This window comes from Gallinula chloropus, assembly GCF_964237585.1.
Source record: "Gallinula chloropus genome assembly, chromosome: 1".
NCBI classification, from domain to species: domain Eukaryota; kingdom Metazoa; phylum Chordata; class Aves; order Gruiformes; family Rallidae; genus Gallinula; species Gallinula chloropus.
The window spans coordinates 130,413,227-130,440,174 of NC_140085.1; the positions used below are offsets into that span (position 1 = coordinate 130,413,227).

General features: G+C 46.4%; 2 protein-coding genes across 3 annotated transcripts in view; one reads left to right on the plus strand and one right to left on the minus strand.

The window, feature by feature from the left end:
• MAP3K15 (mitogen-activated protein kinase kinase kinase 15) overlaps positions 1 to 10,245 on the plus strand; it is a gene marked incomplete at its 5' end in the record, with an annotated part of 88,129 nt that extends 77,884 nt beyond the window's left edge. The window contains 10 exons of the mRNA XM_084269758.1: positions 71 to 254; positions 2,744 to 2,921; positions 3,630 to 3,804; positions 5,371 to 5,556; positions 5,882 to 5,987; positions 7,584 to 7,794; positions 8,658 to 8,770; positions 8,956 to 9,053; positions 9,168 to 9,244; positions 9,724 to 10,245. Coding sequence (XP_084125884.1) covers positions 71 to 254; positions 2,744 to 2,921; positions 3,630 to 3,804; positions 5,371 to 5,556; positions 5,882 to 5,987; positions 7,584 to 7,794; positions 8,658 to 8,770; positions 8,956 to 9,053; positions 9,168 to 9,244; positions 9,724 to 9,805 — 1,410 coding nt within the window. The 3' untranslated portion in view covers positions 9,806 to 10,245. The remainder of the gene's footprint in view (positions 1 to 70; positions 255 to 2,743; positions 2,922 to 3,629; positions 3,805 to 5,370; positions 5,557 to 5,881; positions 5,988 to 7,583; positions 7,795 to 8,657; positions 8,771 to 8,955; positions 9,054 to 9,167; positions 9,245 to 9,723) is intronic.
• Positions 10,246 to 10,377: 132 nt separating this feature from the next.
• Positions 10,378 to 25,710, minus strand: PDHA1 (pyruvate dehydrogenase E1 subunit alpha 1). 2 transcript variants are annotated; one of them, XM_084263166.1, is made up of 12 exons: positions 25,556 to 25,710; positions 23,211 to 23,225; positions 21,762 to 21,830; positions 20,023 to 20,196; positions 19,149 to 19,275; positions 15,428 to 15,519; positions 14,895 to 14,987; positions 13,360 to 13,515; positions 13,026 to 13,097; positions 12,373 to 12,440; positions 11,515 to 11,623; positions 10,378 to 10,842 (listed from the first exon to the last, which is right to left on the minus strand). In XM_084263166.1, exons 1-12 carry the CDS (start codon positions 25,625 to 25,627, stop codon positions 10,678 to 10,680), a joined length of 1,212 nt encoding a protein of 403 aa, XP_084119292.1. In that variant the 5' UTR covers positions 25,628 to 25,710; the 3' UTR covers positions 10,378 to 10,677. The 2 variants fall into 2 exon arrangements, with proteins under 2 accessions (XP_084119292.1, XP_084119293.1); XM_084263167.1 differs by lacking the exon at positions 23,211 to 23,225.
• Between the last annotated feature and the right edge of the window lie 1,238 nt (positions 25,711 to 26,948).

The following is a 26,948-nucleotide window of genomic DNA, read 5'->3' on the forward strand; positions in this document are numbered from 1 at the left end:
CATGGTCTCCTTGAAGCTGTTTAGTACAATTATTCAGTAAAAACAATTTATATCTGTGTTTTACTTGCAGGTTGGTATGTTTAAGATTCATCCAGAAATTCCAGAATCGCTATCCACTGAAACAAGGGCCTTTATTTTGCTCTGCTTTGAACCTGATCCTAGTAAGCGTGTTACAGCATCAGATTTGCTCAGAGATTCCTTCCTGAAACAAGTGAACAAGGGCAAGAAAAGCAGGATTGCATTCAAGCCATCAGGTAAGGAATTATCAGCCAAATACAAGTCAGCATCATCATTAAGTGTTACAGAAAAAATTGGAATCATTAAGCACTCTCTTTTACTAAGGACGTTTCTTGTGCCAGGGAAACAGCAGGAACTCAACCGTTGCAAGTGCCTGTGATTTGTAATTAGATATATTTAAATTTAACAGTTCCCACAAAATACAGTGACTTGCTTGTCATGTGTTTTGCTCGCTGAAACCCCCCAACCCAGTTTTATCCTCTCACAAAATAAAATGCCTCATAGGATATTAAAATTGGACAAATGACATTCAGTGAAGACTTGCCAAAACAGTTCTGCATTTTGGATTCACAATTATATACACTGATCTGAGTCCTTGGCACCTGAAAATGTGGGTCTATTAGGTGTTCAGGCCTACAAGGGTCAGCATTTGCAAACTTGGCATCTAATTTGGAAACTCTACATATATAAGGTGCTGAAGTAGCTGTTTAGCATGTTGTTCTCTTTTATCTGCCCAGTGTATTCTTCCCCGCTCCCCTCACCCCCAACATATCAGCCACTTTCTCAGTGATAAGATAACAAATCTTAATATAGACCTGCCAGATAAATAATTTCTGTTTGGAGGAACTCTGCATTTAAAAACAAGGAAAGCTCTTGGTCTTGCTGCTTCTTTTCCCTGTCTGCACACACACATGCCCACACTCCTAGTGCAAATTGAATTGCTTCCCCTTTTGAGCTTTTTCCCACTCAGCAGGGAACATCTGAAAGAATGGAATCCTAAGGGGGAAAAATAGCAGAGAATTTCTAACACCTAGCTGAATTTGGTTTCAGCAAGGAAACAGGCATCTTCTCTTGTCTGGAGGGGCACAGAGAACTGTGATCCCTTAGGTTAGGCTGGGAGAGAGAGCTGGCACTGCTCAGCCAGGCAGGACCTATTGGTCTTCTGCCCCACTGCGACACAGCTCTCCTGTCACCTTTTCAGCCCCTGCCCGAGGACGCTGCCCTGGGAAAACTGCGTGGCATTAGAAAGGCTGGAGCAGGCATTAGAAAGGCTGGAGCAGGCCTCACTAGCTGCCCTGGGAGCAGCAGGCTCCTTGCCGAATACTTGGGGAAGTGCATCCTGTCCCTCCTGCTGCCTTCCTCCTTTCTTCTCTTGTCCCACTTGTTGATGAGGCTGTGGAGCTCCCTCAGATGGCCAAGGATCTGGTGCTGCGGGGTTGGGCACTGGGCTGCAGCAAGAAGCAAGCTCGGTCAGGGCCATGAGCAGAGCGGGCAAATGCCATGAGAACTGTTTAAGGGGGAATGGGGGGAAGGCAGCGTGGCTGCAGCTGAGCGTTTGCTTCGCTGTGCTGGAGCTGGGAAAGCTGTGCTGGCAGCTGCAGCCAGCACCACGGGCAGTTTGGGGACATATGCCAGGTCCTGGCTCAGCAGTTGCCACAATCTCAATTGCAGAGGTTCACCCTGTCTCCTTCCTCTACCGCTTCTCTCACCATCAATTTCCTCAGCTTTGCCCCCATCTTCCCATCCTGTCACTATCCCCTTTTTCTTTCCAATAATAAAGGCAGCCTGGAGCAAATCTCAGCCCTTTACTTTTGGGACAGAAGCCTTCAATTTTGTGTACTGCAGAGGTGCCTTGCACCAGTTCTCCCAAGGTGATATATATTGTTTCATTTCTGTGACTGTTTAGCCTCGGCCATCTGGACATCAGTCATGTACCATGGAGTATGTCAGAGCTTTCAGAACAACTTTTAAATTACTGCTGTCTTCTCCCCACACCTGCCCTCCACATAATTCATAGTGAGAAGCATCAGATGGTTTTGTGATACTTCATGGATGTGTGTGCTTTGAGTTGACAGAACTTCTTCCTTACCTTTCCTGTCACACAGCTGAAACATGGCAATCAGCATTACAGCAAGCTCGCAATGTCTGTTGGGTTTTTTTTAAATTTCTTCTTACTTTCAAGATGAATTGGGAAGGGACAGGAGATTTCCTCCAGGCTAGTGCTGAGAGAGTCCTTCCTGAGGGCAAGGGGACATGCGAGCAAGGCAGATCGCACCCGTGTCAGAGAGGGAGCAAATTCAAGTCCATTAACACAGTCAGGCAGTTGTGAGAGGGTGGGTAGCAGAGCTCTTCCTGCTTGCAGATATGGCTGGTGGAGCAGCTGATGCTGCCTTGTTGGTGTGAGTCAGGTTCTTTAAGCAGCTGTCTATCCAGTTGAGTCGCTTTGTGACACCAGCACCAAGGGGGATAACAATGTGTGTGCATGCAAGAGGAATGAGATGGCATCCCATGTGTGCATCCAGCTGCTTTGCTGTCTTTGGGCTCAGCCTTCGCTCGTTTGTGCCTTTTATTCCTTACGCATCCAATGACTGGGAGTCGCGTTGCTGCCAAAGGGGCTGCCTCTCCCGCAGCTGCTGATATATCACTGAAGATGATCACAGCTCTTTTAAGCGCGTTGCCCTTTCCTGCCTGGTTCTGCTACATGTTTTACAATGTCTGCTCCCAGATTACAATCGTAATACATCCCTCCCGCTGCTGATCCACGGAGAGCAGGCTGGCAGTAGCAGCAGTGAGCACGGCTCTGTTTCCCCAGACTCTGATGTGCAGCATGACATGTTTTTCGAAAGGCCAAAGAGAACCGTTTCAGAGGTTCAGACACCACCTCCCTTTTCCCATTTACTAAGGTAAGGCATTTGCTTCTCGCTTGACACATATGAGGGATTATGTGGATTTAATTCACATTATATTTTATCTGAGGGCAATTTTTCACATAATGACTAGATAAGCAGGTGTGTTAAACAGCGAGTTGCATAGGCAATTTTCCAGTTAATTTATATGTTGTCAATATTTAATTAATGAACAGTGATTCTTTGTCCTTAAGGTTCCCACATATTTATTTACTTTTCCCTCCCCAGTGAATAAATGTCAGTCATCTTATTGCCTGAGTGGCTATGGATTCAGAAGTCAGCGGAAGAGTTGACGGTTCCATGCACTTACGAAACAAATGTGGGAAAGGAGCAGCAGAAAGGCAGTTCTGCTGATCAGAGGGCACAAAGAAGGGCTTCCAGATGACTCTGTTACATTGTGGGGTCAGCAAAAAATTAATAGATATCTCAGTCCAGGGATTTCAGCTTTCCTTCCCAAAACTGAGCCGGTGCTGGGTGACATTAATGCCAACTTTTTAGCGGGATGAAACCAGCCCTGTGCTTCTGGCTTCGGTGAGGTTCAGACCATCTGAGGATCTGAGCCATCTTCTGCCCCAGAATTAGTGTTTAACAGACTGGTGGATCTACTGCTGTAGTTCAGCTTGCTTTTTAACCTCTGAAGTATCCCTACTCTGTTCTGTCAGCACTGCCGTGTTGCTAATTGCCGAGGTCTCTCTTGTGACGCAGCGTGCCTGATGAGGGCTTGGCCTCCGAGGACAGGGGCACCTCTCCTTCTGTGGAGGATAAGGATTCCGGTCTGTTCCTGCTGCGGAAGGACAGCGAACGCCGAGCCATCCTATATAAAATCCTTAAGGAAGAACAGAATAAAGTTGCTTCCAATTTGCAGGACTGTATAGCACAGGTAATTTCACTTCAGCTTTCCAGTTCCCAGGTCAAAAGGGAAATGGCAAGTCATGCAGTGTTACTTCTTTCCTGAAAGCTAGTAAATGAAGATGCTTGAATTGCTCCTGAATGTCTTTATCAGGCTTCTGGTGTGGGGGTTGCAGGGCTGATCTTGGTGCTTTGGGGTTTTTTTGGTTTGGCCTTTAAAGATGTGGAAATGGAACACCAGGTAGTAACAGGTGTATGATTTGATTTAAGGATAGAGATCTGCTTAATAGCTTTTAATTCAAAATGTGTAAACTAGGTGCCACACATGAATCTTAATAAAACACAGGCAGATTCCTGCAGAGGTATGGGTTGACTGGGAAGGCTTAGTGCCTAAAGGGGAGCAAGAGAAATCCTGTGTTTGGTTAACCTGCAGCCACGCAGTGCCACACACCAGTAAGGAGCTGACTGCTGAGCCTTTTCTCCTTAACAGCTGCTTCTACAGTGGCACCGATGTTTCTACCAAAGCTATGGGTTCTCACAGGACTCCACTGACAGAAAGGGGGGCTGCTCCCGTGGTGTGGTATCCCCACTCTGCCCTCGGTTGTGGTGCAGAAGCGCACACAGCACTGCTGGCGGGGCCCTGCTGAGCTCCAGCCCGGCCTGCACAGCGCAGGGGCTTTGCTTCCCCCTTCAAAATTGCCTCACGGTGCAGACTGGCTGGACCCAGAGCTGGAGGCTTTACAGGACCCAGGGGACGGGCCACAAACAGGGGCAGGGGAAGCAACGGGGGGAAATTTCTGCTCTGAGCTGCATGTGCAGAGTAGCATACAGCCTTATGGAGGGCTGGAACTTGTATGCGAGGTCTCAGTCAGAAATAACCAGGGCTCTAAATATTTTCCAGGATGAAGAAGGATTATTTAGTAACAGCAAGTCCGAGCTCAGTCTCCAGCTGTTTTGCAGCACTGCCCTAATCATCTCTCTTCTGTACTTTGTCTTGCTTGTGCCTTTGCCTTTTAATTGTACACATTGTTCTCAGAGGCGGTTGGATGGCTTTAACTGGGGGGTGTGTGGACTGCAAGTCCTAGAAGGAAGATTTGAGTCCTATCACTGTGTGATCTCAGACCTTTTTCTGGCTTATGATAAATGTGTATATAAATCTGTTTTATTTTCGCCTAAGGAAATCAAATATCTGCATAATTAGCTCTAAGTCCAGATTCAGCTTACTGAAAGCACAGTGTCTAATAATTTGGGTCTCTTACAGACTCGCTCTCCTGGTTTTGTGGAGGAGAGCTGCCCTCTGCAGTACACTGTAGAAAAGTATAGGTGTTATCTGGAACCTCTTCCCTTGCAACAGCCACAGTAGCAGACAACTTCATTTGTATTTTGGAAGAGAGGAATTACTGTTGAAACAAAATAAAATAGAAACAGGTAGAAAGCAAAGGCTTTGCAGAAACAAAAGTTCTGTGGTTTCTGGGCATCAGTGTGAAATGTACATGGGCAGACCTAGAGGTTGTAACCCTAAAAATGCTAATGCTTCCAATTAGATGTTTAATGACTCTGGGATTTACTATCTATACGTTCATTATCTTTTCTCCAGAGCTCTGAAGAACTGCAACTTTCAGTGGCCCACATCAAGCAAATTATTGGGATTTTAAGGGACTTTATACGCTCTCCTGAGCAGAGAGTGATGGCTTCTACCATATCCAAACTGAAAATGGATTTGGACTTTGACAGCACTTCCATCAATCAGATTCATCTGGTGCTGTTTGGATTTCAAGATGCGGTGAGTCCCTTGCCTAGCACGGGGGAGAGAAATTTTTGCAGACAGAGCTCACTCCAGGGGATTGCAGGTTCCCCAATCTTCCTCACTCCTCTTCCTCCTTGGACTGTAGAGGGGCTTGAATGTCACACTCTGGGCATGGATTGAGAACTCTAGCCTAGAACCGTCAAATCTATTGTTTAGAGTTTGAAGGGTGGGAGGGTTTTAGTGATTTGTGCGGTTTGTTAATTCATAACACTTCATCTGACTACTGAAGAACAAGATTATTTCCCCTGATGTGTAAGCCAGTGTTGTTTGCTGCTATTTTAATGTGCTTATTTAATTACAGGTGAACAAAGTACTAAGAAATCACTTAATAAGGCCCCACTGGATGTTTGCGATGGATAACATCATTCGCCGTGCAGTCCAAGCAGCAGTCACTATTCTTATTCCAGGTAAATCAAAGCAGCTAAAAATAACCTTTTAAATAAAATAAACTTCAAACAGGCTGTTTGCATGTCAAAGCACTATGGCAAATGGAACAATTGAGACGTTTAATCTGTCAGCGTGCCGATAAGTGCATCCCATGTGCCACTACATCAAAGGCACCGGGTCAGACTGTTCTACAGAAAGAAGTGCTGATCTGGAGGATTACTGCTGCTCTTGCCCTAAGAAAGCACATAATGAGGAGATAACCAGCGGTTCTGCACCATTGGTGTCATCCAACCATGACAAAAAAAGGCAAATTAAATTCAGTCCAAGCTGGAGGTTTCCTGGTAAGAAAGACACCAGCTCTGTACAACATTTAATGACACCCGAGGTGGGTAACACTGCACAGGCCTGGTTACGTGTTCTGTGGAGCAGGTGCAGAGAAGGGAGTGCATTGATACGAGGAGGAGCCTGATTATGGCCTATGGATGGATAACAGGACAAAGCACTGAGGAGGGGATAAATGACTAAGAACTGTCTAGGAATAAGTTTGAGCTAGAAATATGAAAGTAGTTTTGTAACTCTTCGGGATGCTGAGCACCCCTTCCAGTATGAGAATGCTCTGAGAACACTTGAGTGATGGTGAGCTCTTTCACACCAAAGCTGCTAGGGCTTTTAAGCCAAATCAGCTGGTTTTTAGGACTTTGTAGGAGAAAAATGGCAACTATGCTTTGGTGGGAAGGGTGACCCCTGCAGCAAGTCCTAAGAGAACTGGGGTTAGAAGTGCTACTGGGAGAACAAGAATGCTTTGTAAATAAACTCTTTGGTCCAAGGCAATGGGGAAAACAACCTTTTGTTTTCTTAAAAGCAACCTTTCTGGGGTTTCTCAGCAATACTGTTAATGAACTGTCATCTTACTCATTCCATCTCCCCTACGAGGAAAGGCTGAAAGAACTGGGGCTGTTCAGCCTTGAGAAAAGAAGACTGAGAGGGGATCTGATCAACGTTTATAAATATCTCAAGTGTGGGACATGGAGGAAATGGGCAGCCTCTTTTCAGTGGTCTGTGGGGACAGGACAAGGGGCAATGGCCTCAAGTTGCAGCACAGGAAGTTCCGCACCAACATGCAGAAGAACTTTTTCACAGTGAGGGTGACAGAGCCCTGGCACAGGCTGCCCAGGGGGGTTGTGGCGTCTCCTTCTCTGGAGATATTCAGGACCCATCTGGACACCTCCCTGTGCGACCTCTCCTAGGGAACCTGCTATGGTGGGGGGGGAGGCAGGGGGGGCGGCGCGGGTTGGACACGATGATCTCTGGAGGTCCCTTCCAACCCCTACAATTCTGTGATCACAAATGGATTTGTCCCCTCGACAGCTGTAAGCTACAGTTACCTACCTCTGCTGGTACACTGCAGCTGAGCTATTATTAGAGTGCCGCTCATTTTAGAACTGATGCCAGAGAACCTGTGGTCCAGGTCTCCTGAAGCTTTGCTACTCCCGCTTAGTGTTGCAATACAGCGCGTTGTGCAAACAGCCGACTTCCACAGCCAAGAACACACTGTAGTACCTCTGCAGACAGACTTGTCCAAACAAGCTCTTACTCTTACCATTTCCTTTTACCAGAGCTGCGAGCGCACTTCGAGCCGGCCTCGGAAACTGAAGGTGGGGACAAGGACGGTGATGAAGTGGAGGACAGTTACCAGCCCACTGAGCAAAACGGGGCCGAGGATCCTGCTGTCACGTCAGGAGTCAGCACCCTGAGTTCCGTGGTGTCAAACGAGGCTCAGCAACAGCTCAGCCTGGAGCTGGGCAGACTCAAACAAGAGACCTTAAGGTAACCCTCCTGTATAGACCGAGGTTTTACTTTCAGGCAGGCTTTGAAAAGCTCCCACATAGCCCTTGCTTTCTATGGTGATGTGTGCATGTAACATAACAGTGCTCACTTACTGTCTGCCCTGTGATGAAGCAGCCCTTCCAGCACACAAACGGATTCAGGACACACCAGCAGCACATGTGTGAGCTCAGCAGCCGTCAGTACAACTCTTGTTTCCATGGGGTTCATTTTTTAATCGCAGAACGTCATGTTGGGTTTCTGCTGTTAAGCAGTTTGGCTTGAACCACCCGTGCTGGTTTCCTTCTCACGCCCTGAGCTCCTTGGATGCTGCCTGAAGCAGCACCAGTGTCCTCAGAGCTGGTCCTGCAAGCAGGGCCAGAGCAGCTCTGCCCTGTCCCGCTGGACAGGCTGCCTGCTAATACTCACAAGTAGAGCCCAGCAGTGCCCGTGCCTGTTCCTCACGCGTTACATCTGTGGGCTGCTGCCCAGATGTTGATCCCTCAAGGTCCCGTTCTTCTTTATGGGTGTGATTGATGTAAATCTGTGATCAGAAAGTCCCTGGTAAAACACAGGCGTTATGCAGCAGTAAATTACAGTACGAAGGCAGCAGCTCTGCCCAGGGAGGCTACACAATAGCAACAGAATTTACAAGCTCCTTACTAAATCCTGCCAAGTGGAAAGCCTTAAAGTGCCCCCACCACGTTGAGTCTCAGCCAAGCAAAATGAAGTCTGTAAGCTGTAAAATACTTAAAAGAGTATCTCTGAGGTCTCTGTCCTTTGGTAGTTGTTAAAAAATGAGCAATACTTGTTTCAGCTGTTTTTATTCTTAGTATGGTTGTGTTTGATCTCTCATATGCTAACAGACTTTTGGAAAACCTCGTTCAGAAGGAGAAAGAGTATCAGACCCTCTTACGACAATCTCTGGAGCAAAAAACTCAGGAATTACGCCTGCTACGATTAAAACTGAACCCGGAAGGTATGAGGAGATCCTGCATGCTCTGACAGTTGCACAGAAATAGATTGGTTCGTGGTTTATTTGATTTGGCTCAGGGTAATTTAAAACAAACATCTATTTTAGGTGTCATAGTCTGAAAAAAAACCCCCAGCCTTCTGGCCCAAGTTTTGAGCTGTATTAACCTGTACTTTTGTTTTCTGTTAAAGATTCCCAATGGTCTGCGGCAACTCTTAGAGAGAATGCAGACCCTGAGCTCATGAACTGGCTGAAACAACAAGGAGCAGACTTGGAGGCAATTAAGAGGGTAAAAAACCTAACCAAACTTTTTCTTTTTTTTTTAAAAAGGGTCATTGTGCTCATAATTAGCAGTTTTGTTTCAAAGGAGGAATGTTAATTTAGAAATTAATATGCCTTTTAGTTTGCTGAAGAAGATTATACACTAAGTGCTGTCCTTAATGATATCACTAAAGATGATCTGCGGTATCTCCAGCTGCGGTAAGAAAGTACTTCTCAGCTCATACCCATGAATTGAATTGTTTCAGAAGGCTGTTCACGTAGGTCAGTGATAGTTCTGTGGCAACTGCTGCTGTTTTCCCCTCTGATTTTCTGTTAACATGTGAAAAACTTCCACTGCTGCAGCAGTAACAACTGCCCCTAGGGTGCTTCAAGCTATCCAAGTTCTGGCATTTATCAAGGTTGGGAACCCCTTCTGCACCAGTTGGTGATGTTATCATATGGAAAACAGGCCTGAAGAACTTTTTCCTACCTGTTGATTTGAGTTTCAGTCACCGTTCTGTTAACTCCTGGCTGACCTGGAAAAAGTTGCTTTAGCTGTAACCTTAAAGTGGTGTAGTGTTTCCTCTGTCCTGTCGTAAATGACATACCTTTGGGGTTTCTACATTTTACTTCTTTTTCACTTTAAAGTAATGGAGATGAGGGGCTTTCCCCATAACTGCTGTCTGTTCTTCATCCAGGGGTGGTCTTCTCTGCAGAATTTGGAATGCAATATTAAACCACCGACAGACATCCGGTAAGACCCCAGCACAAGGAGAGTGAAGCTTTGGAAGGAGGATGTGCAATGGGATTAAGCAAATGAAAAATACATTCCTAACACTTAAATTATTAGATGTATATAAGGATGTACAGCGGCCTTGCAGGTTTTGCACAATGATGTAGCTTGTGTGACCATCAGTGTGATGCACAGTGAATAGTAACAGCTTTTCAGTCAGTGTCGATGCATTAAGTTATTTCTGGGAGTAACGCAGAAGTCAAATGCCCATCGCTGTAACAGAAAGCATTAGCTGGGAGGGGAAAACAACCCCACCCTTTCTGCCAAAGGGGTACCACACATCTGGGTGGGCTTCAGCATTGTGAAACCTGTGAACTTACAGAGCGTTACAGTTCTTCTGGCTGATGGTTTGAGCAGGGAGGGGCTACGCTAAAGCCCCCTGTGAATGTATATAGCTTCGTGTAATAAAGCTGCTCCCACTGAACGACGACACAAAGCCTGGTGTGAGCTTTTCATTTGGTAACTTTCCTGCACCACAAACACAGCATCTGAATGGCTTTTTTTTTGGGGAGGTTGGAAGGTGGTTCATCAGGAAACAGCAAACAGACCCCCCAGCAAAGGTTGTTAAAGTTTAATATATTTTTGTTTTTACACTGTACATAACACATACAGCAATCCAAAGAAAAATCAGTAAAGCAAATATAGCAATTTAAATAAACCACTGCTTTCTCTTAACTTAGCTCCTTCTGCAACAACATTCAGCATATTTAAGCAAATCCATAGTGACATGGATTTCCCTACACCTCTGCTCTTCTGAAAGAGCTTTTAAATAAGCTTAAGGGTTGTTTCCAAGGCATTATAGTTCCTGTAAATGCATTCCCTTATTCTTACGAATAAGTTACACCACCAAAGGCAACCTTTAGCTGACTGACTTGTACCTTATCCACTGATTTGGGCCACGTACTTCAAAGGGTGGCTCATTGAAGTAGATGTGGTTACCTAGTTCTTCCAGTGGTGGCTCTGGGTCAGTGGTAGCAAACTGAGCAGCTTCCTCGATCTCCTTCCGTACAGCCACGTCAATTTCCTAAACAAAAAAATGGATTAGAAGACAGCTTAGAAAAAAATCAGCATTATGCTGAACTTAAATGCACTGATTAAGTGTTGGTCAGACCAATCAATACCACTGTCTATAAACATAAATTAAAAAACCTGTGAAAGCTGCCTTCCCTCTACACTGCTGCATTTGTCCCTTTTGGACAGCACAGGCAACACCCTGCCACTGACCCCCCTGAGCCACAACACTGTCAGCTGACAGAGTGCCAATGGACATGGTTTCAAACAAAGCCAATGGAAGTATTCACACCCTCCACTTTGAAGGCTCCAGGCTCCCGTCCCTAGGATTCTTCCCTACTGGTAATTTCCCTTTCAGAAATTTACCCCCTTCCTTGGTAGCAGAGAAAGCCTGTGTAATTTGGATTTCCACATGTTCAGAAATGGCAGGAGCTGGGTTTGAAGCACCTCTGCCCATACAGACAGCCTTAAGGCACCCAGTTATATTCAGCGCCCAAAAGCAAAACACCTTTCCAGAAAAGCACAACTGTATCAACCAGCCTGCCACAAAACTTCACCCATAAAACTGATGTTACAATGTTCTTTGTTCTTCAACGTTCAAGCAATGGCTCAAGATGTGCTTTTCAGAGATGGTTAAGTGTGTGAATGCTCAAGAGTTTGCTTAAATAGCAGCTAAAAGCCCTACCTTCAGTTCTTCAATGCTAGCGAGGTTATTGTTGACCATTCTGTCCTTCAGCAAAGTAATGGGATCACTTTTGCTTCTCACTTCTTGGATTTCTTCTCTAGTACGGTAGCTAGGAGCAAGACAGGCAAAGACATGAGCTTCTTCAGTGACGTCCTTGAATAGCAGCAAGGGTCTGGACACGGCTCACTTTTAGAAGAGGGGGCAAACCGTGGGGAATGCAATGCAAATACAGTGACATTCAGCACCTGGGGAGGCACAGCTACACCAGAACACTGCTCAGACCTCTAAGCAGGAACTGACCTCAAGATGCTCCAGCAAAATTATACTGTAGGCAGGGGAAAGGGAGCAGCCCCAGGCTGAAACAGTTACAAGGGGCCATAGTTCCTCCTTCCTATCTCCCCTAATGGGGTGGGGAGGGGGTGGGGGTGCAGGGGCAAACACACAGACTCAATGACTTGCTGCCCACTTCCAATTCACTGCAAGTTCCCAATGCTTTGTTGGGAGACACTTCTTACTTCTTCATGTCTTTCCAGCACCTCTGTATTTGTAATCCTAATAAGCTGTTTCAGCCAGCACTTAATTAGAGCACACCATGAAGTCAGTCTCACTGAAAGCAGAATTCACTAACACAAAGCACAGAAGTTGAACTGACACTGTGCTCATTCTAAAACAAACTCCCTTACTGCTGCAAAAGTGACACAATTACAGATAACTCAGCAGTGAGATGAGTTGACAAGCAGCAAGCTGACTGCTCATAGAGGTTTCATCATAACTCTGCACCTCACTGATACGAAGAGTGTCCAGATTCTGGCCATCAACACGCCTTAGTGAATGCCAAGGATCCATATGTCACAGTACCTTATCCCAGGGTCACTCATACTGTGTCCATGGTAACGGTATGTCTGCAACTCCATCAGAATAGGCCCCTTCAGAAGAAAACAACAACACAGAGCGTGTTACAATACACCCTGAGTGACCAATTTGTTGTGATGGTATTTGCTATAGGTGAATTGCCCCAGTGACGAGTGATTTTCATACAATGTCTTTTTCTTCCTCAGTTTAATTTACATAGCATTATCGCTACAAAACTGTTCAAACAAACAAAAGCAGACACTAAGCTGACTCATAAAACTTTTACTTTACTTTGTGAAGATAAAATGGCTTCTGCTTTCTTTCCCCTAATTAATCTTTGCAAAGAACACAAGTGCCTGACAGAATACCTTTCAAAACAGAATTTAACTAGAATAAAAATGGGGGAAAAGATGACAGGGTATCAGGATTTATTTTTTTAAAAATGCTTGGTTAATACCAATTAAATGTTAAGAAATTCTAACAAAACTAAAGAGCCACTCAATTGCTCACAAGTTCAATACCGGGGAGAAAAAAGGAAATACAGGTCAGAAAGTTGCAACAGCGACTGGAGAAAGTGAGCTACATGAGGAAGGTTTTAAGCAGCAATAGTCTAGCTAAGAATTTCACCTATGGAAAAGGAATGACAATCACAGACTTACTTTTCCAGCTCTACAGAACTCAGCTGCAAACTTGGTTGCTTCTCGAACACAGAGAATGTCCATGCCATCCACCTGATAAACAGAAGCTACAAGTTGGACCAAAAAAATGCCACCCCCCCCCCCAGTTTCCAATTTCAGTACTTCCACAACAGGAACTCAGTACTTCCAACAGGAATTCAATTTCAATTTTCTCTCTATTTAGAAAAAGTATTTACAAATCCACGTGTGAGTAAGAGAAATACATACAGAGGGATGTATTGCGTGGGTCTATGCACGCACATCCCACCCACTCCCACCCTTCTCCCCCCTCAAAAACAGCTGTGACTGCACTGACCCTGAGCCCTGGAATGAAGTCTCCTCTCTTGTAGTAGTCAGTGCTGGCTGCAGCTCTTTCAACCGACGTCCCCATTCCGTAGCGGTTGTTCTCACAGATGAAGATACAGGGCAGCTTCCACAGGGCGGCCATGTTGTACGTTTCAAATATCTGGCCCTGAAAGAGCGCGCGACTCGCGTCAAGCCAGGGAGCTCAGCCCGCCAGCACCAGGCTCTGCGGAAAAGCACTCGGGGCAGAGGTCTGGCTAGGAGGAGTTTTAATCCTGAAGGTGACCTGAAACCAGCCACTCGCTGCAGTGATCAAGATAACCTTCACCTCAGCCAACACTTCATAGGTCTTAATTTTTAAACCCATTTATTTCACTATCTGTGTTAGGGTAGCACAAAACCTCCACCTTGAACTGACATACTTTAGCAACAGTCATAATAAAAATATCACAATTCATTAATCTGTCAGGAAGCTGCTACTAGCAAAGTAAAAGAGAAGCTCATCCACAGTGCCTGCATCAGCCTCACTACTCCAGCATTAGGCAGGGAAAACCAAGAACTGAGATTCTCCACCTGTGTGTAGTGGGAAATTACATCTAAGGTACACTGTAACCCACCAATTTCTTATCTGGCTTAATGTCTCTGCTCAAAACATGAAGATAATTCTCTGAATGTCAAAAGTGGCTCTACAAAATGCTCTGTCCTCTCCCTTGTCTTCAGAAACCCAAGTCCCACATTTCTGCCTATTCAGTAGCACTGTCATCTTCACTGCTGTCATTCGGGCCCTCCTTACAGCACAGAGACTTCAGGGTGTCACACTTAGGTGATCCACATGCAACTGGAAAGAAGATAACATGAGTAACTGGAGACCCCTCCTCCCACGATTCAGCAGCCTTCACCTAACTGACCACTAGCCCCACTTGCTCCCTCTCAGAACCTGGAGCACTCCAGAGGGGAAGGAGCTGAAAAGCCATCCCACCACTCCAGCCACAAGGGCAGAGTTCAAAGTGGTGGTGGGGAAGGACAGAGGCAAATCCAAAACATAACCAAAAAAAATAACCCAAGCACATGCTGCACTCCTGATGCACAAAGAGCACCCAGCAATTAACCTCCAACTGTCCCTCTGAACCACTCCTCAGGATGGCACAGCACTTGAAATGCAGCCCTACTCTAATGCCCAAGACATCACATATATGATGTGCCAGTGCCCAGAATTTGCAGGATGCCCGGCCACTGACCTGAGGTTGGTCTCTGTGAACAGCACTTCACACAAAAGCCCCACAACAAATTGCAGTGGACTGCAGGACATAGGGTGTGCGCTGTCCCCTCTCTCACCACAACTGCTTTGCCAGTATCAGGCCTCCTTTAATAAAGGAAGCATCCTAGCAGCAGCAAGCCTGATGCACACATCTCAGCCTAAGTTCCAAGTCAGACATTGCCCAGGGTGCAGGAACTACACCCCCAGGGTGAAAGGTGCTCTCCCACCACTCCTCAGTTCACAGAAGGGAAACTGATTGCCCACACCCCCGTCAGACAAAGCTCATTTACCTGATTGGCTGCACCATCCCCATACAGCGTCAGGCAGACTTCGTTTTTACCAAAGTACTTGCAGGCCAGGGCAATCCCAGCTCCCAGAGGAACCTAACACAGAGCACAGGGCAAAACAGAAGTTTACAACAACGTCTAGAGGAATCAGATAGGCAGCTTGTGAACTCTAAAGAGACAGCGACACTGTCAGAGACCTGCCCAACATGCACGCTGGTGACAACCCGCTTCCAATCCATATTGCAACCAAAACATAAACATTAACTATGTTCCAAATTCCAGTAATTTTTGCTACAGTTTACAGAACAGTGAGCAAACCAGAATAAATGCATTGGGGTTTTAATAGCCACAGAGCAATGGTATCTGCATACAATCTCACACCACAAAAACATTAAGGTTTTTTTCAGTAAAAAAACCCTGTTAGTGCAATTTAGGATAATGAGCCAAAACAATGTTTTTGTGGTGTGAGAGAAAACACCAGCACAGGACATGAGCCAAATTCAACTTGTGCTTTAAAGTAGAAGTCATGTACAAACCTGAGCACCAACAATACCATTGCCACCATAGAAGTTTTTGGTATACATATGCATTGATCCTCCTTTTCCCTTCACACATCCTCCTTTTCGACCTGAAACATGAGTAACAAGCAATTCATTTTTGGGAAGAAAAATACTATGAAAATGGGAACATCTAATGCAGTTCCTACAGGCAGTAACACTAAGACTATGCTGTTGTCATCACATCTGTGCAGAGTTAAGATACAATGGCCCCTCCCCAAAGAGTTTGCTGCATCCAGCTTTGGAGCCCTCAATACAAGAGGGACAGGGACCTGTTGGAGTACATCCAGAGGAGGGCCACAAAAACGATCAAAGGGCTGGAACAACTCTCCTGTGAAGACAGGCTGAGAGAGTTGGGCTTGTTCAGCTTGGAGAAGAGAAGGCTCCAGGGGGACCTTATAGTGGCCTTAAAGTACCTGAAACGTGTATAAGAAAGCTGGGGAAGAACTGCTCATGGGACCATGTAGCATTAGGAGGAGGGCTCATGGTTTTAAACTAGAAAAGGGGAGATTTAGGTTGGATATTAGGAAAAAGTTCTTCATTATGAGGGTGGTGGATCACTGGAACAGGTTGCCCAGAGAGGTAGTGGAGGGCCCATCCCTGGAGACATTCAAGGTCAGGCTTGCTGGGGCTCTGAGAGACCTGATCTAGTGAAGATGTCCCTGCTTACTGCAGGGGGTTGGACTAGGTGACCTTTACCAATCCCTTCCAACCCAATACATTCTGTGTTTCTATGAAATATATCACACAACAAATAAGAGAAGGGTCGGAGGGAAATTATAATGAAAACATAATTCAGAAAATGCAGAATGAGATTAAGAAATCTTAAAACCAACTAACAAGTTTCAGTGTCCTACTATACAAAAGGGCTTTCTTTTAAATGCAGGTGGGGTTTTTTTAAATAGCAAACATGGTCTGTATTTCTCGGTTATCTGTAAGAAGTACAGTCCTTATTGCTTCTGGCTTCTGTGACAAATACATGACACTGCTCCAAATTAGTTGGAGGAATCTACACTTGTCTTCCCTGCGACAATAACCAGAAGTAAAAACTACAGATGGAACAGTTAAAAAACAAACACACCAAAACAACCAACAACTCCCTTTCCCACCCTGGAAAGTGGGATAAACACTGAAAAGCCACCCAGCCCAGCTGTATCCAAGCTGCAGCTTGAAGATGGTCCACGAACCATTACAACAAATCCCATTTAAATGAGCTGATCTAAGAACAGAGAATTTCTCATCAGCCTACTCCATTCCATATTATCATCTGTCTTGTTAACTAACCAGATGCTTCTATTTTATTTCTAATAAGCACAGCTTGTTTGGCTGGGCTCTTTTGCCTTAGTCTGAGAAGCTGAATGTTGGATCTCTTTTCTGGACTGTACTTGTCTTTCTAACTTAACAGCAGATCATTTTTATTACTGGTCTTTCTTGTACTTTCATATGCTTATGAACTGGTTTCATGTGAGCTTTCATGGATTCTGACAGTTAGGGCCAAAGTAAAAAGAAGAAAAAAGGATTGTCTAGTTTTAATCAGAAAACTATTTTTCTTGAGATTTTCTTCTCCCTTCCCTTTTCGTACAATCCTCTTGTGTATTTTAGCTGTGACCTCCTGATTGACCAGTGTCACTGTCTGCTACACCTTCTACTTTTCTTAGAACAATCTGCCATGATGCCCACAAAGACGTTTCTCAGGGAACTGTCAATTCTGCTGACAAGCCCTCTTCTATAGGAGGCTTATCCTGTAGGATCTAGTAGTCTTACTTTGGGTGACTGCTTTCTGCTGCTTCAAAGCTGTCTGCCATGTCCTGGTCACTGTAACTCAGGACATCTTTCAGTTTGGCATTTTCAGTCAGGATCTTTGTTTGCACGAATCCGTGCCAGCAGCACTCCTCCCTACAAACCTGTCCCACGCGCCATTTCTTGGAACAACAGTCTCTGCACTGTGGCTGCTTTTTCTCAACTAAGAGCCTCACTAAACCCAAGCCCAATGCTATAGAAGCTGGTGTGTGTCACAGAATCACAAGGTTGGAAAAGACCTTTGAAGATCATCGAGTCCAACCATTCCCATCCTAAGCTAAACCATATCCCTAAGTACCTCATCTACCCTTTTTTTGAACACATCCAGGGAAGGTGACTCAACCCCCTCCCTGGGCAGCCTGTTCCAGGCCCTAACAACTCTTTCAGTACAAAGTTTTTTTCTAATATCCAATCTAAACCTGCCCTGGCACAGCTTTGTGCCATTTCCCCTTGTCCTATCTCCTGTCACCTGGCCAAAGAGACCATCGCCCACCTCTCTACAACCTCCCTTCAGGTAGTTGTAGGTGGTGATAAGGTCTCCCCTCAGCCTCCTCTTCTCCAGGCTAAACAGCCCCAGCTCCCTCAGCCGTTCCTCATGTGATTTGCCCTCCAGCCCCTTCACCAGCCCGGTTGCCCTTCTCTGCACTTGCTCAAGGACCTCAATGTCCTTCTTATGGTGAGGAGCCCAGAACTGGACACAATACTCCAGATGTGGCCTCACCAATGCTGAGTACAGGGGCACAATTACCTCCCTAGACCTACTGGCCACACTGGTTTTGATACAAGCCAGGATGCCATTGGCCTTCTTGGCTGCCCGGGCACACTGCTGGCTCATATTCAGCCTGCAGTCAACCAACACCCCCAGGCCCTTCTCTTCCTGACAGCTCTCCAGCCAGTCTCCCCCAAGCCTGTAGCGCTGCATGGGGTTGTTATGTCCCATGTGCAGCACTCTACACTTGGCCATATTAAACTTCATCCCGTTGGTCTCAGCCCATCAGTCCAGTCTGTTCAGATCCCTCTGAAGAGCCTCCCTACCCTCAGGCAGATCAACACTTACTTCCTCCTAGTGTCATGTATGGAAGAAAAAAACCCAAACAACCCCCATCATCATTGACATTTGTCATTTCAGGGCCAACAGCAGACTTCAGTCACAGCAACCTCCTCATTGACTTTCTATTTTATCAGTTTCCAGTGACACCCAGTAAGCCCACAAAACTCTGGGGTTTTGTGCCTGCTCTTAATATGCACTGGTAACACACACACATTCTTAGTATACAAATGCACACCTTTCCTCTGCCCCCAAAACATGCCTTCCTCTCTACATGTTTCAAGTGTGCAAATTCTCAGATCAAGTCTTTGATACGCCACTGATTCCTAAAGGCCTTCAAACCCCTTGCTCACTTTTGGCATCCATTCACAGACGTGATCTTTCCTTTCTACAAAGTCTCAGTTCTCTCTAGATTGGAGCTTAATATTTTTGGTACAGTCAGATTTTCCCAAGCTATCTAGCTCAGCATTACAGGTAGTGCTTACTTGACAGTGCAATTCTGAAAACACAAGTCTGTCTCCCAGGAAGGGCAATGCCTTACTGAGAAGAAATGTCTACCAGCAGCAAGTTCCATTCAACTAACTTGTTGCAGCACAGGAAATACAACATATAGCATCTAGAAAAGTTTTCTGAATTTGTGATTTAGAAGTACTGACACTTCAATATACCTTACTTTTTATAGTAAAAAGTGGTTGCAGCATAAAATTATAAAATTGGTTTATTCTGCCATGTCACTAAACCACTTTCAAGGCCCTGTCTTGTACTTTGTGTATCAAAAGAATTTTGACTTGGAATAAAAAACTCTGACACAAGTACAGCAGCATGAGAACCCTCACTTCACTTGGCACAAACCTGTGAGTTCAGCGAGAATCTCTCGAACGGGAACTCCTCGTGCATAGGTGAAGCCGTGAGCCCTGTAAGCTGTTATCACGTGGTCTGTGGGCTTTATGGCAGCCTCCAGCCCTACGCAGCAAGCCTCCTGTGAGAAAGGGAAAAAGTAAGCTCAGCAACGAAGAAAAGCAGCCAACTTCCACAGCCAACTGTGTGGCAAGGGCTACGCGTGATCCCACACGCACCAAGTATCAGCAGAGAACAGGAAGAGCACAGATAAAGGAGGCTGCCTTAAACCAGAGCAGGCCTTGGGCTTTAAATTCCAACCTGACTGCAACTAACAGAAGCAGACAGGACAGAAACCAGAAGCCGCACAGATCTGTGGACTTTTTCTACAGCCATCTTCTAAACAAAGTCTCTAAACATCTCCAACTCAAAAATGGCAGGAGGGAATGGGCAGACAGCAAATTTCACTACATTCATCAAGTTCCTTCTCTTGGCTGTAGGGCAAGTGGGCCTTGAGTCACTGGAGCAAAAGTGGGCACATGAGACACTGGAGGAAAAGCCATCAATAAAGCTTAATCAGGAGGATCCACATGTATGGCCTCTGACTGCTGAACTGAATATTGTGGCAGCTGCTCATTCCTCACTTCCAGCTCTTCCACAGCTTCACCTTGCCTTCTCGCTCCCCACCGCTATTCAGAAGCCCTTGGGGATTCCCTCAGGTGCTCAATGTTTTAGAAGAAATTATTAAATAAATCATGAATCTAGCTACAGGTTCAGGCACTGCACACAGATACTCAGTTCTAGACTTCCTTCCACTCTTTTCAAATCCCTCCCTTACATGGGGCAAGACAATATACAGTCTCTTGGGGGGAAAAAAAAAAAGCCTCACCTGACCATCATACAAGTGGCAGAAGCCACGGATGATCTTCTGCTTGTACAGCTGGTCAGACTTCAGCTCCATGCGTCGTATGGTCTGCATGGTCTTGTAGTAATGGAGCCCTTCCTCTCGGGTCATCACCGCTGTGGTACTGGGGCCTTCCTCCAGGCGGTGCAGGTCACACTTCTGCAAGGTTTACCAGCAGTTATTTCCTGACAGGAGTTCATCCTATTTAGGGACATTACTTGTTTGCTTCTTTTTAATTAATGATGTGCTATTTCCAAATTCAGAGTGTAATGCCATTTAAAAAAGGAAACCCAGCAAAACCTAAATTCATAGGTCAAAATAACCGTAAGATTTGTGCGGTATTTCCAAAGCCAGGGGAATAAAAGCTTTTCTTTTAATAAAGACAGATTTCCACTTGTGAAATGAAGCCTTGCACTTCCTACTAGCAGTAGATGAACCACAATCCTCACAAAATATGGGAAAAGCACGTTTCCATGGTAGCTGCAGGCCAAATACTCAGTAAGAGCTACAGAGGCTTAGTGAAGAGGCAAGAAAAACAGAAAGGTTTCCTTTGTGAAAGCAAGGTCCTGTAAGGTCTGGACCTCGCCTCTTCTACCACCACCAACACCGGCAAGCAGCAAAAAGCCACTGCTGCACCAGCCATCCTGCCAGTCAAACCACTATGTGTGCAGTACAGCTCCCTCCTCCCAAAACCATGGGCTCTGCTTGGGGCAGGGGGGGCTGATTTTATTCACCCATACAAAATAAACAAATAAAATAAAAATCCAATATAATTTAATAATAATAAAAGTCAGTGCAAATTAAATGGCCTAAATACTGCTATACAGGTAAAAGACAGTTTATATTAAAGCAAAAGAACAAATCCACTGACAGCTACACGAACTGGATATAACACACGGGCACACTAAGGCAGCTTCAGTACCCATGTAACAATAGAAACTTATGAGTCTTGTAATTAACACAGGACCAAACATCAAACCTGGTATTTACACAGAAAAGACTTCTCATATAAACTTATTTTTCCTCCCTTCCACCTGTAAAACAATTTTAATACTTTACAGGGATGAACACACAGGGAGCAGGTAGAAAGAAAACCAAATAATCCATTTCAGATTTTGTTTTATCTATTCCTGAATGAAAAGCCAGCAGAAAAGCTACTGCCAATGGAAGCACAGCTTTTTCCTAAGACCGAGCCACAGTGGGAAGCTGACAGAATATAACATGTTTTTTTGAGTGGCACCAAGTCAAGCATTAAAAGGATGCTGTATTTTTTTCCTCCAAAATCCATACAGACTTCAATCAGCTGCACATCTGGGATACAGCACCCACGTCCCCATAAACAAAATGGAGATGGAAAGAAGGGTAGGCAGCAAACACCAACGATCTGTTTAAAAAGCATTAAGGAAACCATTAACCCTAAGGAAACTATTAACCCTAACTCTTCCCTTGGAACAGAAAAGGTTCTTTATCTCCTTTGTGACCCCATTCTCACAGTTGCAAAGGATCAGTCTCATATGCATCAGAAAGAAGGAGCATTACTGCATGCTGCCAAGCACAGTACTTCCAGCTGCATTTAGAAGTCAGGCCAGGTAATGAAGGTTTGGGACTGGAAATTCAAACAGAATGTTTATAACTGAGATAATAAGGGGGAAAGTCCATCACATCAAGACCTACAACAAGCACTCACACAGAGTACCACTATATTAAGTGTTTGGCTTCTTTACCTTAATTTCAAACGTAGCTTCACTGGCAAAGTCTGCATAGTTGCGTGACGCTACCATCACCCGAGATGCCTGGAAAACAAACAGGACACGTGCAGCGTTTAAAGATCACTGTTAAGCAGATGCAGGTGAATCCTCAAATATTTCTAACATATCTCACAAACTGAAGTAATGTATGAATTAAACTCACTACTGCTATATCCTTGTAATACTAAAGAACTTTTATTTTGCATGGCTGTGCTAGAAGTCTTTTAAAACCCAGTATTTAAAATAAAGATTAGAAAAAGAGAACAGAATTTCAGATTTCTATATAACCCTTGGTTATATAAAAGAAAACCAGTATGTTTCAAAAGGCTGAAGAGCATTGAAACCTCAAAAATAAGTATTTTTCTCTTCACATGCCAGACTGCCTGTATGAGTAGAGAACCAATGCAGGTTTTCATGTCTCTCTGCACTGACTGGAATTTTGCCTTGATAGAACAAATAAATTATTGGAAAAGAAAAAACCCAAACAACAAAATCCTGAAAAATCCAGCAGATTTATGGAATATGAACTACTCCAGCTCTTTCTTTTCAATAGAAATAGAAGTTTGGGGGATGCAAGGCAATGTCAGTGAAGAGAGAAAGCATCATTTAACTGGGTAATAGCATGGCTGCAACTTAAAAATGCTACAGAAACACAAAAGGTGACATGCCATAGGACACACGAAATACAGAACAGAAAGGGTGGCACAGTAGGAAGAGATAAGAAGGATGTTTAAAAACACATTATTGTTCTGTCTTAAGGAATGAACAAAGGCTGACATAAGACTAATGAACAGCTGGTATTTTTAGATAACTTGACAGTTTCACTGCAGCATCTGATAGGATGTTCATCCTTCCATGCAGTCTCTGTGACCACAGCATAAGGAGTGCACTGTGTCTTTGCTGGCAAAACCCTATTGCTAATGAAGTGACACATGAACTTCAGTAGCTCGTTCAGCCACGCAACTTGCACATGTTCATTATTTCAAAACTTTGGGAACGTCCACATCACCGTCTCTAAAAATAGGTTGGATTGATAGGTATAAAGCTTGGAAGAAAGTCAGGAAGTTTCTCAATCCATCTCAGTTACCTACTCTCTTATATATTTGTTTTAGCAATCCCAATCCCCCCTCCCCCATTAACGAATTGAACATTTAGAGTTTTTAATTTAAAACTCATTACCCCATTTACCACAATGCATCAGTACTATCAGTGAGGAAGAGCTATTTTGCTTCTACAGGCTGAAGTAAATCAAGAGTTTGTGATTCACATAATCAGAGAATGGCTGAGGTTGGAAGGGCTCTGTGAGCCCTCAGGTCCACCTCCCCCCCCCCCCGAATATGACTTAAAAGCAAAAGCTCTAACACGTGGCTAGGACACAAAACAAAACCCAAACCCAAACCTTGGCACAACTGATTCAGGCCTTACCTCACTGACAGCTCCCTAGGTTTGCAGCATGGGGAAGAGAAAAAAAAACAGAAATCAAAAAAGACAATAGTAAGTCAATAATTAGGGGAAGAGAAGTCAGCAAATTATGACCCAGCTAGAAGACTGTAAGAGACAGTTTCCTTACAGGTGAGTTCTGCACCATAGAATCACAGAATTGTCTTGGTTGGAAGGGACCTTTCAGATCATCAAGTCCAACCATCACCCTAACCTGCCAACAACCACTAAACCATGTGCCTAAGCACCACCCGTCTTTTAAATACCTCCAAGGATGGAGACTCCTCCACCCGGGCAGCCTGTTCCAGTGACTGACAACCCTCTCTATGAAGACATTTTTCCTAACATCCAATCTAAACCTATCCTGGCACAACTGAAGCCATTTCCTCTTGTCTTATTGCTTGTCACTAGGGAGAAGAGGTCAGCCCCCACTTCTCCACAACTTCCCTTCAGGTAGCTGCAGAGAGCATCAGGTCACCTCTGAGACTCCTCTTCCCCAGACTGAACCGCCCCAGTTCCCTCAGATGCTCCTCAACATTTGTCTTCCAGTCCCCTCACCAGCTTTGTTGCCTTTCTCTGGGCATGCTCCAGCACCTCAATATCTTTCCTGTAGTGAGGGGCCCAAAACTGATGGAAAAAAGATGGAAACCCATCTTTACACTATGCTCAAAGCAGGCATAAAATACTGCTTTATGGAGTAACACTGTTTCTATTTATTTGGTACTTTATGCTTTGCAATACACAGACAGGAACAATTCAAAACATATAGTCAGCAGTCACTAGGATCAAAAAGAAAAGTATGATATCCAGACTAGATATACTGTGGACTTCTGGAAAGTGCAGATGTCAGGAAGCAGCTAAGTACTTTCAGTACTTGTTTTTTTTTGCATTTGTATTTGAGGTTTTTAATACTGATATTTTATTTGTAAGTTAGCAAATACTTTTAGATACTTATTCCATATAGTCTCAATACACACAGGAAAATCTTTTTTCATGTAAGAGAGGAAATACAGAAACAAAATACTAGTGCCAAAACAACACTTAAAAGATGATTCCCTTCAGGAAGGGATGAAACAGATAACATTGTCTGAGCAAAGAAAAGTAAAGCAGCCCAAAAAAAGCAGCTGTAGAGCCACCAATGTGCATCTGCAGCCCAGAAGGCCAATTGCATCAAAAGCAGTGTGGCCAGAAGATCCAGAGAGGTGATTCTGCCCCTCTATTCTGCTCTGGTGACACCTCACCTGGAGTACTGTCTCCAGCTTTGGAGCCCTCAACACAATAAAGACACAGACCTGTTGGAGTGTATCCAGATGAGACCAGAAAAATCATCATCAGATACCTGAAACGTGCCCATAAGAAAGCTGGGGAAGAACTGCTCATGAGGGTATGTAGCCATAGGATGAGGGGTAACGGTTTTAAACTAGAAAAGGAGAGATTCAGGTTGGATATTAGGAAAAAGTTCTTCGCTCTGTGGGTGGTAGATCACTGGAAGAGATTGCCCAGAGAGGTATTGGAGGGCCCATCCATGGAGATATTCAAGACCTGATCTAGTGGAGATATCCCTGCTTACTGCAGGGGGGGTTGGACTAAGTGACCTTTAAAGGTTCCTTCCCAACCTAACACCATCTGTGACTCCATGGTTGGAAGGGCTGAATTCAGAACAGACCCAGAAGGGGACGGTTACCCCCTGCTTAGGCTCCGACCCGTGCTGACAGCCGAAGGAGATATAAACACAACAAAGCAGAGCACGGGGCCCAGCGAAGGGTGGCAGAAATCATCCACGTAGCCCACAAACCCCGGCGGAAACGCGGCTCCGGCGCAGGGAGCTGCCGGCCAGCCTTCCCGCGGGGCAGCTGCGGCCGCCCGCCGGCCCAGCGGCCCGCACGCCTGCTGCAAGGCCTCGCAGCGCCCCGAGGCAAAACCCGCACCTTCCGCGGAGTGAAAAAGGGAACAAACCCAACCACAAAACCCAAATAAAAACCCCAACGAGCTTTATTGTTCCACCGGAGCCAAGGCACCGGCTGCCAGGCGTTACCCCGGGGCTGCTTCCACAGGAGAACCCACCACCCTGCCGCGCCCGGCGCTCTGTACCGCCGAGCCAGACCGGGCCGGGCCGGATCGGGCCAAGGCCGCCGCCGCCGCGCCCGGACCCGCCGCTCCCGGGCCGCGCCCCGGCAGGGCCCGCGCCGGCCCACGCGCCGGGCGAGTGGCGGGGGGCGGCGCGCTCCCGGCTGAGGCGGTACCGGCCGTCACGGCGGCACCGCACCGCCCGCCTCTCGGGCCCGGCGGTCCCCCCACGTTCCGGCCGGGCTGGCAACGGCCGCACTCACCGTCCTCCCGGCGGCAGCGGCGGCCGGACCTTGCAGCACCCGGGAGAGCGCGGCCAGCAACATCTTGCGCATGGAGCGGGGAGGGGCGGCACTACCTGGCGCGGGACCCCGTCCTCTAGTCTCCTTCAGTCGCCGCCGCCACCACCTAGCCCAGCCCAGCCCGCCCCCAGCCGGCCAACCGACACGCTCCCCGAAGTGACGACACAGCCAGCGCCAGCTGAAACTCGCTCCCCAGCAGCGGGCCAAGCAGCGTCTTTCCCTGCGTCCCCCCCTCCGCTGCGCGCATGCGCGGGCTCGGTTGCTGAGCGGGCGGGCGGCTGCGTGGCGGGGCGTGAGGGTGCCGCTGGGGAGCCCAAGGTGGGGCGTCAGGCGGCCCGCGCGGGACCCGCCACGGGCGGGAGGGGCTCGCGGGCCGACCGTTAGATGCGGTTAATGCGTTAGAAAGGTCTGGGAGTCCCGCAGGCACACCCGGCTTGGCGCTGACGTGGCCAGCCCCGTTGGGAATGGAGCGCTGGGGCACGCACCCCCCAGCCGTGCCGCTTTCCCCGGCGCTCCGGGTGCCCTCCCGCAGCCCGCCCGGCACGGGCTGGGGCAGCGACGCGGGGCTGAGGCAGCGACGCGGGGCTGAGCGCTCTGCTGCCTTTGCGACGCGCACCCCCTGACTTACAGTCATTTAAATGAAGTGTCAAAACCGCACTTTCCGTCCCGCCCCCGGGACGCGGGCGAGGCAGTTAACGCTTAACCGAATACTGAGGGGTCCTCGCACCGCGCTGCAGCTGCTGATCCCTCCAGCCAGCCTTCCCCCTTTCTTCCCCCCCGCTTACAGGCTCATGCTGAGGTTGCACGCTGGGTTGCGGCTGAGTGCCCAAACCAGGTTAACCGCTCCTCATCGCCACCCTGGCTTTGCACCTGGCCGTTGGCTCCGGCACCAGCTCTGCTTCCCTGAGCAGTGCTGTCATCGGAACCTGCGTAACCCTCTGGCTGAACACTGCAGAAAGGCAGAAAATTCCCCTCACCCTCCAGAAAATAAATCACATTCACCTGCTGGCATCACACGTGCCTGTGTCTGCCAAGCCCCAAGGGCTGCACAGAGATCCGAGCAAGTGCAGCACAAGTGGTAAATACTTAAGGCATAATTGGCACTGAAAATGTGTTCCTCAAACTAACTACACCCTCAACCTCCAGCAGAAGGACAGAAGGTGGGCATCTATTTTCGAAACACAGCTTCCTCTAGATCTCCACTACACTGTTCCCCTCCTTCCTTGGCTGGCCACCAGTTCTGTTTGTTACACAGGACACCAACGGCCAATGCAATTTCTTCATCATCTTCTCTGTAACACAAAGTAGGATGATGTGAGGAAGACAGGTAGCCATCCCTGCAGACAGATGTTGC

What these genes read in the sequence shown, in the direction of transcription:
- PDHA1 (XM_084263166.1), bottom strand. Translation starts at nt 25,627, where the DNA reads ATGCGCAAGATGTTGCTGGCCGCGCTCTCCCGGGTGCTGCAAGGTCCG. An exon ending in GGGATGGTGCAGCCAATCAG is followed by an intron (nt 13,516 to 14,894) that starts GTAAATGAGCTT and finishes GCGCTCTTTCAG; the next exon opens with GGCCAGATATTTGAAACGTA. An exon ending in ACTTCATTCCAGGGCTCAGG is followed by an intron (nt 13,098 to 13,359) that starts GTCAGTGCAGTC and finishes TCTGTTTATCAG; the next exon opens with GTGGATGGCATGGACATTCT.